This window comes from Callospermophilus lateralis, chromosome 9 (genome assembly GCF_048772815.1).
Source record: "Callospermophilus lateralis isolate mCalLat2 chromosome 9, mCalLat2.hap1, whole genome shotgun sequence".
NCBI lineage: Eukaryota > Metazoa > Chordata > Mammalia > Rodentia > Sciuridae > Callospermophilus > Callospermophilus lateralis.
In genome coordinates, this window is record NC_135313.1 from 50,332,586 (window position 1) to 50,348,673 (window position 16,088).

A 16,088-nucleotide genomic window follows, 5' to 3' on the forward strand; every position below is an offset into this window, starting at 1 on the left:
TTCATTGTCTTCAACTACCAATACATGTAATCTTGTACTATAAAAAAAAAAAAAAAAAAAAATCCACATTACTTTTTTCATTAACTGTTTTAGCCAGCAGAGGGAGCAAAAAAAAAAAAAAAAGAAAAAGAAAAGTCTATCATTAAAAGTTGTCATCAAAGTGCATCTAGCACTTTATAAATGTTTAAAAGACATTTTGTGTATGCTATTTTAAAATTTTATAGTTTAGATTCGGTAATTCTAGAAATTAAAAAGAACTTATTTGGCTTATATGAAAATACCCATGTAAGAGTATTGTTCCATCTGAGTCATCATGTCAAACTTCCAACACTCTAAGATTTTATACAGAGTTTTATATTCTGTTATTGTATTAAAATGAGGAAACTATCTGTCACATCTAATTATCACAGAAGAGGGACCCTAATGGAAGACAAGAAGTTACACTTTAATTATGAATCCTAGGACAAGTTTAGACCAAAACAAAGTCAAAAAGGAATCAGTGAAATAAAAGGTTTCAGTGCACTGATCATAATCATATTCCATACTCATTGTAATGAGAAATGAATTATGTTAGGAATTAAAGAAACAGAAAATATAAAAAGAAATAAATGGAAAGTAGCTTATAAGAAAATGTAAAATACTCCAAAGGACTTCTCCTGTTCCCTTTAAATTTCACTTTTTAGTTGTAATAAAAGTATCAAAAAACATATTCAATGACCACAAAAAACGGTACATAATCACATCAGCAGTTGAAATTTTGAAATAAATGAAAAATCTTTACTAATGTGAGAGATACACATTTACCTAAGAGGATATGTATGGGCAGAATCAATTATCCTACTTTCCAATTCCCTAAAATAATGACATGTGATTCTAAAACTACTGCGAACAATCACTAAAATGAGTTTCATAATAAATTTTTAAAAAGAAAAATAACACTTATTCCTTCAGTGCAATGTATAGCTGCAACTCTTTACCAGCATACATATGCCTCAGTTCCCTCGTGTGTAACATAAGATCGACACTGATACTTCCCAGACTGAGAAATACAGTTCTTTAAAGGCTAACCAAGTGCAGTGCCTCCCACAAGGTGGGTAGCTCAACAATTACATTTTCCTGCCCCTGGCTATACAGCTCCAACTCATAAGTATCAGTTTCTACCATTCAAAAGGAGTTTTAGCCAAACTTCATCAAAATGCATAGTTTTTACCTTGTTCAACTGCAAATTTATGTTAACCAGAAGGAATATCACTGAGTAGAAATAAAAAAGTCACTGCATGTTGGTCTTTCTCACTTGTAGAAACCCTACTAAGTGGCCTTTCAAAGCCTAGAGGATCCTTATTGCCCGCTTGAGGTGCACAAGACCTTCACCAACACCGAGCCTCCTTCACCCCTATCCTTACTACTACTGAGATGCCTCAAGAAAAGATCCAACAAAGACAAGGCAAGCAGTGGCAGAGACAGAACTCAAAGCCCTGCTTGATTTCAAAGCCCCTGTTTTTAACTATTATGCAATACTGATTTGAATTTGAATAAGTTCTCTCAGGGCTTTCTTGGACATCAACATCTTGCATGAAAGTGAAAAGGGGGTTTCAGATCAGATATCCCCTAGTGAATGACAGAAAAGCTAGATGCCTGATGAGCTAGCCCACTGCTTCAATGTCACATAGTTCTGTAACTCTTGGTTTGTGAAACATAAACCTACAAAGTCAACTTTAGTATAATTTTTTTTTTAGCATGAATCTATTAGCTACTTCTAATTTCACACATATTTTTTGGCTTTTTTCCTTCCTAGATTAGTATTTAAAACTGGTCGCAGGGGCTTGGGCTATAGCTCAGTGGCACAGCATTTGCCTAGCACGTGTGAGACACTGGGTTTGATCCTTCACACCACATAAAAAATAAAATAAAATAAGCAAATAAAATGAAGGAGTGCTGTCCATCTACAACTACAGAAAAAAAAATTTAATTAAAAATAAAAAAAATAAATCTGGTCTCCGTAAGTTTTTTTTTTTTTTTTTTTTTTTTTTTTTAACCTACCTCTTCCATTTCAAAGGAGTCCTTCTGTTGTGTCATTATATTTCTTATGGATGGGATTGTCAATGGTGCACAAGGCTCTTTTTCAAGTGCAGACATGGGGACATTTTTCAGTTCACTGCTGTTTTCCAACTCACTGTGGCAGGACATGTTGAAATCACCACCTGAGTTAGATTCTACAACAGACTCCTCAGGCAATTTACTCTCATGACTTTGAGTCTCTTTACTCTGTTCACTTTCAGTTTTTTGGTTAAAATATTTACTATTTGCTTCATCAGAAAGTCTGTCAGTGTCAGCATTCTCCAAAACTGCTGCAGAAACACCTGAAGCTTCTTCTTTAACAGTAGCCAACATAGAAGATGAGTCTTTCTTCTTTACAACTTTTTGAGATTTTTGATCATTTTTATTGCCACTTTCTTCGATCACTGAAACATTTGGAATCTTTCCTTTTTCAATTGCTGGGGAAGAACTGCTACCTTCTCCTTTCTCTGTTTTATCAACACATAAATTCAGTTTTGATAGTGTTTTCATTAAACGATTTGCAGTGTTACTTCGAGTTAAAGGTGGAGGCGAGTCTGTCTCCTTGTTAGAGGTCACTGAGGACATACTTCCAATTCTCTGAAGGGGAGTCCCAGAGACTTGGGAATATAAAGAAGAAAACGCATTGGCCACAGTAGTAAGCACTTCAATTTGACGAAAGCGGCCTACAAAAAGAAAAAATAATTATTTATATTTTTTGTTTTTGAATACATATTATTAAACATATAGTGTTGATTAGAATTCTAGTAACTGAACTTACATAAAAATATTACACAATCATATTTTTTCCTTCTCTAACATTTTAGCCTTTTCTCATTACTGGGAAGGGAGAAAGAGTAAGATTTTTACTTTAAAACACTAGAATTTACGTTTTTAAATACAAATCAGAAATAAGCACAAAGCATGATGGCAATACTGAATAAAATACAACTAGCTATTGATCTACAGTGTGATTCATTTTATGTCTTAGATGTTTAAGATTCTTCCAAATGCTTTCCTAAAGTTAAAATGCAAACAAGTATACATTTTAGACCTAATGGGGATGGATTTAGAGGTCTTAGAATTCTAAACCACCTAGAGAATCCTGTTTCTGAACCACTAATCAACAAAGAAAAAATAAACAAACATGTAAAATGGTCAAATTGGTCATACTACTTTAGATTTACAGAGAAACACCTGAAATTGACTGACTGACTTCATTTAATACTACAAGTCTACTACCCTACTTCTTTCCTTCTTGACATATGTAATGTGGAGATAGCATACGGTCAAGAAAGTATGGTAGCACTGAAGCGAGTCAAGAACTGGGGAAATGAGCAAGAATAGTTAATTTAACTTCTATCAACAGATTAATAAAAATCTAGATTAAATAAAATAGCAAGTGTTAATAAACCTTATTAATTACTCTCCAGTGCTATTCCTAAAAATCAGTAAGCCTTTAAAAAAAAGACCACCTTGCTATATAGATGCTGATTTTAACAAATAATATCCTAATGCTTAAAAACCTTACTTGTTAAAGCATAATTTGGGTTTTCTACTTCCATCCGTTGCATTTGAGCACTCAAAAATACTTTAATATCTATCCCTCTTGCAAATGATGAAGAATTAAAAAATCTGGAAGGAATTTTAGAAGCAATATCTGGTTCATCTCGTCCAAATCCAAGATTATAAAGAATTTCTTCAGGATCTTCCTCATAAAGTTCCAATAATTCTGAAACACTATAATAAAAAAAAAAAACAAGTATAAATTTATACTCCACATCACATTATATATAAATCTATATTCTTGCTTTCCTGTGATGAAATCATTTTATCAGCTTCTGCTCTTTAAACTATTATTTCTGCATTTTTATACACTGTGTACTAATGGGATGTATAGCCCTTAGAAAGAATCCATTCTCTCAGCTTGACAGTGTTGGGGAAAAAAAAGAGCTAATCCCTAAGAACACAGAGACTCTCTAAGGATTCCTCACCTTATTTTTCCTGTCATCTTAAGAGACACCCAGCAAAGCAATTAAAATAACCAAAGGACAGATGAGGCAGAAAAAGGATTAAGACATAAGTAACAAAAATGGAAAAACACACAAGGAAGTTGGTAGAACTTTGGTACTGAGGAACATGCTGCAAAACCTGAGTGTTCCTAGGAGAGGCAATAAAGGTAACAATCTGATCTCAAAGACAGGGAGGAGGAGCTTCCTTTAAACTCTTCTCTCAACAGGTCCTCTCAGGAAGTAGGAGGAGTAAGGTAGGGGAAACAAGTTAAGTACAAAGGTAACTTCTTGCCCTGATTCTGTTGAGAATTAAACTTTTATTATCCTTCCCTCACAAACCAGTGATAATCCAAGCTAAAAATCACTGGAAAAAAAAAAACACCAGAAAAATTACAGATAGAACTTGAACAGGAAGACAATTGAATCTATTTCAGAGAAATGCTCAGATTGCAATACAAAATTTTGTATGTTTAAACTGATTCCATAGGACCATGCATAGGCTCATTTGAATATATATTTCAAAGCGTTTTGATTTATTATTTGGAAGAGAAATTCATTCTTAAATATCCAGCTTTAAATCAGAAAGGTTTATTCTGATTTTTATGTTAGAGTTAACTCAAGTCCTTAACAAAATGGGGAATTTTGGTTCTCTACAATTAAAAGTTACTTCTCTGTGCAGTTTATTTTTCCGTTTGACAGGACTCAAAGTATTTATTTACTAATGGATTCCAGCAACATTATAAACATTATTGGTTGCTTTTTATTTAATCTCAGCTTGTTACAAAAGAATGTATTGCCAGTTATACCAATCCAGGAAACACTTCTGGTTCCTTCTGATTTCATTCTATTAAGGTCAAATCTCAGATTGAAAAACTGACCAGCAGCTCACTATTACCCAGTGTTACCCCACCAATAACTTCAGAATGAGTTACCTTGAGACTGTCCCACTGCTTTTCCCAGACCCAGTAGAATTCATACTTCTCCCTTTCTGATGAAACTGAAGTCTTCTCTCTTTGGCCAAGATATTACTGCTAGAAACATAATATAATAATATAAAACTTTATTTTCACTAATGTTCTTCATTTTAAAATGGAACAAAACAAGATAGTTACATACCTGTTTTCAATTTGAGCATCACTTTCATGGAGGTGGTTGGCTACAGATAAAGAACAAATGTAGAGCACACTTATTAGAAGGACTGTAATGATGATAACACAATTATCAAGAAACAAATTATCTACAATATTATAGCCAAATGCCTAATATGTCAAAGTCTCTTCTTGGCTCATTAAATCTGCATCATTAAAAGTAATATATAGATAAGAACAGGACCAGCAGCTTTGATAGGTTGTTTTCATTTTTTGGCCACCATAAATCTTGATTGCTAAAAATAAAAAGAACTATGGATAACCAATTAAATTTCTTTAACAGGTTAGAAAAAAGTATTGAAGAAGATATGCATATTATGTAGCGTATGTAGTGGTATTAAGTTTAAAATCTGTTAATGAAAAATACCTTAAGAACAACATGTTTTAGCATTATTTAATGTATTAATAGTATTCATTTATTTCTAATGTGTTTTTAAGTTACATAATTTTTCATACACACAACCTGAAAATTTCTACTCATTTCAGTACAAATATTATTTTAAAAATCGCCTTTTAACTATGCTCTACATTAACAAGGTCTAAACATATTAATGTTAATTTTTACAATAAAATTTACTTCATTAACCTTAATGGGCAAATATAAAGAATGAGATTAATTAGAAACTATTTCAGCACACTTAAAATTTTTTTTCATTTCTGATCCACAAGATCATGACAATTTGTTTCTTTGAACATATGTCAGAATGGCACCTGACACATAGCACATAGTAAATTTTTATTCAAGAAATGAAAAATACCCTGAAAGTAATTTTCAGAAAAACAACATAATAAGTATATTCATTTATGGGACTCCTTATTAGGTTTTGATTTTCACTAAAATCATTCAATCATTCAATATCTACCAAGGTAGATATCAAAAGTGCTATTTACAGTAATGTCGAAATGCATTTTAGTAAGGGGTTAAAAATATGTTAGTGCACTGAGTGAGAATCAGGAAGTTGAAGCTCTTAAGGAGTTTGCTCCTTTCATATTAACATGTTAACAGAAATAATAAAAACATATTCACATTTTCTAGACTTTTGGATGTTAAAAGGTTCTAAATTAGTAATCTTACAGATTAGATTTAAAACAGAAGATCAAAGATATTATTCAGTGCACATATTCACTATTTATCAACATATTTTTTAAACAGCTAACAAAATTCTTAAATTCTTTCAAAAAATGCACTATTAATAACAGAACTTTAGAGTTTAGAAACCTTGTCAAATGATAAAATAAAGCACAAACAATGAGCTATAAAATTCCAATTAAAATACTACTAAAATAATTTTTAAATTCTTAATTTTACATAGTGAAAAACTTTATTATAAGCCCACAGGAAAACACTAACTATGGAAATGTAAAAGCAGTACAACACACTTTTAAAATACTCTATGTAGTCTGGAATAGACATGAGCACAATGATTTCTAATTAATTTCCATTAACTCTGCCATTTTCTTTGTTCTTTAATCTGCTAAAAATCAGGAAAAAGAGGAAGGAGAAAAAGGAGACATTTAAATGCAAGGAGAAAGACAAGCTGCAGCTGCATGACATAAGTCCATACTAAAAATAAGCTTCACTTTAGTTTTCTGTGTATAAATATTTAAGCTTCCTTCCTTCTTCAGGACCCTACTCTCAGTTATAGCGCCACGGTTTGTCACAAACAGTGCCTTTAAGCATTTAAGTCCAGGGAAGATACAGACATACTCATTTCACAATGGTGTTCCTGCACCATCTCTATAGGTATCTCAGAGACCATGACTAGATTATTAATGTATAAAAGAAAGGTACTGTGCAACATGTCTGAGCCATTTTCCATATCTTTAAGCTTAGCACTGAGTATCATAAACTTAAAAGCACTCCACAATTAAAAAAAAATAATAATAAAATAAAACCTCCATGAAAATACAATTCTTCCAAACAAACATACCTTCAGCTCCCAATGACAAATCATCTTCAAAACTTCCTCCATTTCTCACAAGCACACCTGAAAGAAATGTGAAAATTCAGAAAATTCATCCTGGTGATCTACTCTTCCCCACACCCATGTTAAAAGAAAAGAAAAAAAAAAAACATTATTTTAGTTAACACAAACTGCTCAAGCAAAACATTTCATCAGACGTGAATGTACTCAGACATGAATGAACTCAGACGTCAATGTACTCAGAGATCATGATGATCATATAATTTTAAGAAGCAAGCATAAGCTTTTAGTTCATGAAACCCTGTTTGTGGCTAGGTAAAGCTCCCAGCAGCTAGATATACAGCCTATTATACTTAAGCTTCTGAAGATGTTCAAGTAGATAATGTATCTTACCCAAGTGTTTCATGGAAAACCAGATCCTGGAGCAATCATACCTCTTAGCCCCTTTCACATTAAGCCAGGAGCTCAAGCTAGATTTTCCTGACACTGTAAATGTTTTTATATGCCTTGCCACTACCTGCACATTCTTGTTGTACTTTGAACTTGAGAATTCTGTCTTGCACGGGTGGTAAAATTTCAGGTGTGGCAATGTTAGTTAATGTAAGCAAAGAAATGTTGCACTAAAGCTGACATAGTGCACTCCTCACATTTCCCTTATGTTTCCATATTAGATTTCTATATGTAGCCTTTATGTTGCCTAACCATGCCACCATCATATATTGTGGAAAGGTTTGGTAATTTGCTTAAACTTTCCTCTGTCTTTTGGTTAATAATAGTTTCTCCCTTTGAGCTTCTAGCTAAGAACAGCCTCTTTTATAAAGATCATTTTTTTAATTGATACGTACACTTTCACTCAGATTACAAATGAAGGAGGACCCTCATAAAAAATAAAAATATATATTTTTTAAAAAGGCTTAAAAGAGCAACTTTGTCTTACCCTTCAGTGTCCCAGGGCTTTGCTCATCCAATGAGGCTCCCAAAGGTGTACTAAAACCACAAAAACATAGAAGCCCGTCTTGTGAAAAGTGTCTGGAGAACTGTCACACACAGCCTTACTTAAAAAGTTATAGCTAAGCAAGCTTCTAAGCAATTTAGCTCTTCTCCCAACACACAGGAATGTGGATGCATTACATAAGTAATATCCTTCTAACTAAGTAAATACCGATAGTCAAGTCAGTTCACCAGGAATGACTTAATCACATCTGATCTGCCAGCAATTAAGAACAAGAATAGTAATTACAAATAATATGAAGTGGCATTTTCTTGGGGCGGGGGGAATAAAAATGACAGTATAAATTTAGAAAATATCTGTTCCTCTCAATCCTTTCCACAGAAACAAAAAACAAAATTAGAAGAAAACAAATCTTCAGTAGCAGGTAAATTAAAACTTAGTCATATTTAAAATTTTAAGAATCTACTTAGAAATGAGGTTCAATAGTTTGGTTAAACCTCATCTGTCAATTTATCACTAGCATTTCTAAGCAACATGCGGTAACTCCTCTACACCAGCAACTACATTTTCTGATATAAATGGAGAATCCTGAAATTCACTTTTTCCTTTTAAACTAAAAATTCCATACTGTTTTCATTTAATTCTGAAAATTACTAAAAAATCTGACTTGAGAATAAACATTAAGAATCAGCTAAAAATTTTTCACATTTTTCTTGTCCAAATATAATTTAGAAATTTCTTTATTCAAATACAAAAATACTTTTACTTTTTTTTCAAAACAAAGTTATAGAAAGAAACATTGTTTTACAAGTTCTGTTTTAGGATATAAACCTTTTCTCAGTAACAATTGACACCTGTTACAAATTCATATCAGACATGGGATTAATCATTAAAACATCTGTTTCAAAAAAATTTCACTGAAATGCCAATTAAAATTTAAAATCTTCTGCAAGCAAATATACATGCAGTGGTAGTTTTTTGAAAAGTAGTGTTTTTGAAATGTAAAATAATCACAACCAATTGTCAAAAAGATATTAATAAAACCTTTAAGCTAAGTTTTTGCATATATTTTAATAAAACTCTATGCCTTTAAAAAGCCTTTCTTTTTCCCTTTCTTTTAGCTCCTTTCTTAGGTCAAAATACTGCATTACTCTGGCCACAGATGTCTCCACTGGTCTGAGAACTAACAAAAAATGGCAAATAAGCAGAATATAGCTGGTATTCTCCTTCAAAAACAAGTTTCCACTTTTATAGTTACTCTCTCCAAATTCTATCAAAATCTCCCTTTTTAGATAACAATTCAAGTAATTTGTTTCCATTTAGTTAAAAAAGAAATGGTTCTCAACTCCCAGTGTCTTTATTCAGGATATGGACAGCAATGAGAAAACAAAGAATATTTGAGAACTTATGGGGGGGGGGGGTTAATGCCCAATTCTGGGAAGGACTCTAAATAACTATTAAAAAAAAATACAGTTATACATATCCTAGCAGTCAACTCTATGATAACATGGAAACATTAAAAGACTATTTGTTCTAGCTTTCCCCAGTACAAATGAATGGACTTTTTCACAGAATAGGTGCAACTGTAGGAACAAGAACAAAAACTTATGTATGAGAGGAGTAGCAGGCTTATAGAATGTTCCTACAGAAATCAAGTTCAGCAACAAAACTTTTGGAATTTTCAGGGGTGACTATTTCCCAGTGAATGTCAACATTTTGCTATTGCATTTATCCCAAAGGACACTTATTCACTTGTTCAATACCTAGTTGAAAAGATTTCTTCCACAATCTTAATTTCTACACATCATAAAACAAATGTTATTTTTCTCTTGTTCTTAACTTTTAAAACTTATTTTGAATATGCACTTGAATTTAAACAATGAAACACTACAAACTTATTTTGAAGGCAAAACCTATATTAAGACACCAAGAGTAAGTCAATACTGTATTTAGGACTATATTTAAATCAAGACTGAGATTGCAGGTTTAAAAGGCCTGAGAAAAAAATAACAAAACATCCTCTTCAGTCACTTTTGTAAGAGAAAAGTTGAAAAATTTGGTTTTACAAAGTCTCTCCTAAAATGTCCAGAAGATTCTTAAAATTTCAACCTTTCAAAATTTAACCTATTTTGGTGTTTAACAATTAAATAAACCAGTGGCACACTATTATGATTTCTTAATCCTGCTGAGTAGAGCCACTTCGGAAATGAGGGGGTTAAGTCAGAGCTAGATTGTTAATCTGGGGGTGACTTCAAACAGTGTATTCACCTCTGTGTATCTTGAAAGAGAATCTCCATATATTTTATACTATTTCAGCAGTGTCTATAACACCCCTAATTAAAATTAAGAAATTCTGTAGTGAAGAGATTCAATAAGGCTCCAGTCAATTAATCAAAACAGTATATTAATAGAGTAATAGCCAATATTTGTCATTAGGGGACAAAAAGTAAACTGGCATACAGGAGAATCAACTTTTCAAAACCCAAAACCAAATAACTTCCCATTCTAATGCTTAAAGAAAACATTAAGACAAACCTAAATTGAGAAAGCAAAAATATCCTCAAAAGCAAACACCAACAAAAGTTTAAAAGTTACATTCTTCATACAAGATTTTTAAACTAGCAAATAAATTGAAAACAAAAGTGAACTAAGCACATTTTACTATAGTCAGATTCACTTGCAATATGATTCATCCCCTCTGTATTTTATCAAACATTTTTGTAACTGTTGCCAAAGCATGCAATTAAACAGATTTATGCAGTCTGAATGCCTTCAAAGCTCTATTTCCTTTTGTAAATTCCAGTGCCATCTGACAAATCCTTGTCCAAGAAGTAAACAAGTACAAAGTTAACTAGTTTTAGTAGCTCCCCAAACAGAATTAAGGCACAGAAATAAAATTAAAGCCCATTTAGGGTAGTCTAACCCACGTCTGAAGGAAAATTATCCGATGTCAGATGATACGTGCCAAAAGGAAAGCAAAATGAAATATCCTGCAAAATGTAAGAATTTTTTCAAATAAAAACTGGGCAAATGTAACAACAAGGCATAATGATCTCTTTCAGGCTTCTGATCTCTAATGCTAACATCATGTACCAACAGCTGAGGTCCTAATAACTGTAAAAGTCAACGCAACGCGGTCTTCAAATAACAGCCACAGTACTTCCATTTCTAATCGCTTAAAGGAGGAAGCTATCCGTGGCTCACTTTCCGGTTCCTAGCTTACAACCGCCACAGGACCCACGGGGACCCGGCCAGAGTCACTAAGCTCCGGCGTCCCGTGCCCGTTGATCTCCCTCTGGGACACCAGCGAGGACTCACCGGCAGTCCTTGAGCCATATCGCGATCTTCTCATTGGGCACGTTTCCTGCGGGGCAGAGCAAGGGGACAGCTTATTACCAAGCCAAGAGGGACTCCTATTGCTGGGTGACTCCGAACACTCCCCTATAGAAAAATCTACCAGGGGCAAAATGCAGCCTGAGCAACAAGTCTTACTGCCCATCTGAAGGGAAATCAGCGGGCACCCAGATGTCTATGTGGACGCTGGACACGCCAGGTCACACGCGCGCGTTTAAAGGTTGGAAGTGTCCCCTGTCCCCTTGGCCTATCAAGCACCGAGGGTCGCCCAGAACTCAGCGGGCGCCCGGGACTCACGAGACTTTCCCCGGCCCGCAGCCCCTGGTCTCCCGCGCCCGCCGACGCCTGGTCCGGCGCACCGACCTCTCCCCGTGGGTGCAGGCAGCTTCGCGCCGGGGAGGTCCTCCTCGTCGTCCTCGTCCTCGTCCAGAGTCGTCGCTTCGGTGGACAGATCCTCAGTCTCAGACGCCTGCCAGGAGCTGCGGCACTTGGCCCAGGCCTTCCTCCTGCGACTTGCCACTTGCCACTCCAGTTCCTCCTCCGCCTCCGCCGACGCCGTCAGGGGCCGGTTCATGGCCGCACCGGGGGCTCCTCTGCCCCAGCCGGAGCCTGTGTGAGACACGGCGGCGGCGGCAGGGACCCCCGCCCCTGCTGTCAGCGCTCGGCCGGGCTGGGGGCCCGGGGGAGCGGGAGCGGGCGCCGGAGGAGGAGGGGACAGGGAGGGAGGGAGGGAAGGAAGGGGAGGGAGGGGGCGGAGGGCCAGCGCTTCACATGAAGCCGGCCGGGCGCGGCGCGGGAGCGCGAGTGGCCCGGCGAGCGCTGCAGGACCCGTGCGCCGCGGCCCCCGCCCCCGCCCCCGCCCGGCGTGCCCGGGGCGGCCGGTCTTCGCGCGTCTGCGCGCCCCTCCCTCGGCGGCGTCCCACGCCCCCTTCCGGCCGGGGGCGCGCGGGTGCGGCGGGGCGGGGCGCGGAGCGGAGCACACCCGCCCCCGTCGCTGCCCGCGGAATGGGTGAGATTTATTTGTTTGTTAATAATCATTACTTCTGTCAACTCCTCCCTCATCCAAAAATAGCGACAAAGTGGGAAGGCCGAGTCTCACAAAACGCCCCTGCGCGAAAACAAGGGTCGGCTTGGGCTCCCTGAAAAGCATTCTTTGAGGAGTTGCCTGAAGTGTCGTATATTTAATGTCCAAAAGACTAGGGTAAGGAAGAAACAGAGGCGAGTGATTGGCATTCTCAAAATGCCAAAACTGGAAAGGATCAAGTTTCGTAGAGTGTTGCTTTCATACCCAGGAAAGTTATTTATCGTGGTTATGTGAGGTGTGAAAATGAATTGAGAGAATAATTTGGAAATGTCATATTGAAGTTGCACATAGAGAGGTGCGTCAAATTGCTTAGAGTTTGATGCTACAAGAAACCAGTGATGTCAAGGTTTCTGAGCTCTGCATTCCCTTTGTTAGTTTTTAAGTCTCCTGAGCAAATGACACAAAATGTATCCAAAGTCTAATAAAGTATAACACAACAGTGTTCCCTTAAACGTAATCTACGCCTACTATGTAAGACTTCCAATATTTTATTGTATTTGGCTATCTTCTGATGAATAAGTTGAACACTTTTTGGTTCTAACATGATTGAAAAGAAATTTTGCATAAATATTTTAAGGGATAATTTTTTTCACTTGAACTTAAAAAGAAGAGCATAGTAAAATTTCTAATGAAAACATTTGTATTACAAGGTAATTAAATGTATTGTCTTTGATAGTAATGGAAACTATAACTTTTGGAGAATATAGACTATAGAATGCTCTTGAGGTGAAATAGTGCCAAGTTTTTATCCAAACATAAGGCATGGACTACTGAAACTGAACTCTGATTTGACTGCCTTCATTCTTTCCTTTCTTGTTTCTAGGACATTGCTCCAATTTATAAGTTTCAGAAAATCCATATTTCTGAATAAAATCAGCAACTTCTAATGGTTTACCAATATCACCAAGTTCAGATTCACACTCCAGGCTACCTTTCCGAAACCATCATAGCTTTATACTGGGCCTCATATATTTACTGCAAAAGTAAGGGATGTTAAAATAGTGGTGTTAGCATCTCAGTAGCTTCAATTTTCATTATTAGAGATCTTTTCTTTGACTCTTCAAGACTTCTTAGCCTTCAGGAGTCCTGTAGTAGAATGCATCTGATCATTTAGTGACCCTACAAAATAGGGCAGACCTACCTGTGGGAAGGTGGGAAGGAGTGGGGGAGGTGCTTAAAGAAAAAGCATGGAAAGGGCTGGTCAAATGATACAAAATATGCAGACTTCACAATTTTATTCAGTGTCTTTAAGGGACCCCACCCTGTCTATCTGCTGCCCCCTCTTCAGTTTTATGGCATCTATGTGTTGTGACTCTGACTTTTCCTCTTCATTCATTCCTGTACTTTCTATCAAATATCTGCTTGATTTTCAAAATCCAGCTGATTCAGAACTTTTTGACTCCATGGTTTCACCCCTCCTACTCACATCCCCTCCACAGTTCCCATATATAAAACAGAATTTCCATATCATCTATTTTCAAACTAAATTATTAAATAAAGACTAAGACTGTTTCTGGACAGTATGGTTGGCTTACCAGCCAGATTGTAAACTTCAGAGGGATAAAGAACATTTGTCCAAATTCTTCTTGCATCCCTTATGCTTTCAGTATAGTGCTGATCCCAAAAGGAATACTGAATCCTCTTAAGGTGGTTTTTTTTTTTTTTAATGTTTTGAAGAATAGACACTCAAACTGGCAAAATATTTGCTTTATGTTATTTCTCCAAGGCCTATTATATTTTAATTAGTCTTGCTATTGCTTAAGTACATTTTTAGACAATAATAACAAAAAATTTGAGAAAGGCATAATTAATATTTTAAAATCAGACAACCAGAATCAAAAGAAAAAAAAGAATACAGTAGGTAACATTAGAATATAGCAATTATTGAACCTCCAATAACACAAATGTACGTTTTCTTTCTCATGGCAGTTTTTAATGCAAAGCTTTGAGGTTACATATTGGGAAGGAAATTCATGAGCCAGCTTGTTATTATTGCCTTAAAAACTAAAGGATTTGAACTGTATCATCAACTTTGAGATTTTTTTTAATCCCCAATTTATTTCATTTATTCAATAGTGAATGATAAACAGGATATTTATATTATTTTCTAATATAAATCTGCTTCTTTAATACTTATTTTCCAAACTGTAAATCCACATTGCAAATGCTCTACATAAAGAATATTGGCTGTCACTGATGCTTAGGTAGTGGAGGAAAGAACACATTTATATTAGATGTGGATCACTCTATCTAGCATGATATAATAGAAACAGTAGCTAGCATCTTTGGTGTCAGATTAAAGTCTGAAAGTTTTACATCTCTTTTTGATTTATTTATTTATTTATTTATTTATTTTTTGCTGTATGGCCTAGGGCAAGACAGCGAATCTCTCTCTCTGGTAATAACTTTCCTCATCTGTGAAGTGGCAATCATATCTACCTTCCCCAATTGATGTATTATATGAAATTAAGTAGGTGCTCAATATGGATGTTAGAATTATTTTCTTGCAAAAGGCAAAAATAGACCAGTTTTATATGAGGGATTATTCTTATGCCAGTGAATGACAAATATCTTCATGCTTATGCAGCTATATTTTAAAATTGGAATAATTCAGGCCAGGACAGAAAACATACTCTGGTTGAATTACACAATTTTAAATGGAAAAGCTTATATCATCAGTAAAACATTTTGCTTGGTTTAATTACTTGGTTACATTTTACATTTCCAAACCTTAACACATGCCTCAAAATTACAAATCAAGATTTACTGTGGAGGTAAGGTAGTTTTAGTTCAGGACTTTTGTTTCTAGTCAAGCTACTGTTTCTTCACTGATATTTATGTAATAAAAAATTTTATTTTGTGTCTCAAAATCTTAATAATCCTGAGTCTAATTAGTGGTAGAGTTGCAGTTATATCAATTTTTTTTTTCCTTTATTATGATCAAAGGGAGGTGTAAGGGAAGTAGAATATCTGGTTAAATAAACAGTAAGCAGCCTGACATGCTGGTACACATCTGTAATCCCAGTGACTCGGAGAGGCTGAGGCAGGGGAATCGAAAGATTGAGACCAATATGGGCAATTTATTGACACCCTGTCTCAAAATAAAAAAATAAAAAGGTCTGGGGCTCTAGCTCAGTGGTAGAGCACTTGCCTAGCATTTGTGCAAAGTCCCAGGGTCAATCACTGGTACCAAAGAAAAATAAAAAAATAAAAACCTAATAACAACAAATAAGTAAAAACAAAAACAAATGGAAAGGAGCATTTTATATTTCAAGGAAAAAAAATAATTTGGGGTGAAATAGCTTTGGGAAACAATGCATATGATATCCCTTCCTCTTCTTCCACTTTGTCCCAGTCACAAATGTTAAAGACTTGAAAAGTCCTCAAATTTTATTTTAAATTAACACAATTTAACTTTGTTTAGCCCAGTTGTTCTAAAATTCATTTCAGCAGCAAATATTTTGATTCCCTCAATATATTTCTTGATATTTCCAGGGATACCAGTAGAGTAATTTGCAATAGAATAAAAGTGAATGAAAGGAAAAAGTTAATCAATAG

General features: G+C 35.4%; 1 protein-coding gene across 4 annotated transcripts in view; it reads right to left on the reverse strand.

Annotated features, from left to right (window-relative positions):
• Itprid2 (ITPR interacting domain containing 2) overlaps positions 1-12,289 on the reverse strand; it is a 36,275-nt gene extending 23,986 nt beyond the window's left edge. For 3 of the 4 annotated variants that reach the window (XM_076865865.1, XM_076865866.1, XM_076865863.1), the window contains exons 1-8: positions 11,810-12,289; positions 11,411-11,456; positions 8,078-8,127; positions 7,147-7,203; positions 5,184-5,223; positions 5,000-5,098; positions 3,587-3,795; positions 2,041-2,741 (exon numbers count right to left, since the gene is read on the reverse strand). In XM_076865865.1, coding sequence (XP_076721980.1) covers positions 2,041-2,741; positions 3,587-3,795; positions 5,000-5,098; positions 5,184-5,223; positions 7,147-7,203; positions 8,078-8,127; positions 11,411-11,456; positions 11,810-12,020 — 1,413 coding nt within the window. In that variant the 5' untranslated portion in view covers positions 12,021-12,289. The remainder of the gene's footprint in view (positions 1-2,040; positions 2,742-3,586; positions 3,796-4,999; positions 5,099-5,183; positions 5,224-7,146; positions 7,204-8,077; positions 8,128-11,410; positions 11,457-11,809) is intronic. The other variant, XM_076865864.1, reaches the window with a different exon arrangement.
• Between the last annotated feature and the right edge of the window lie 3,799 nt (positions 12,290-16,088).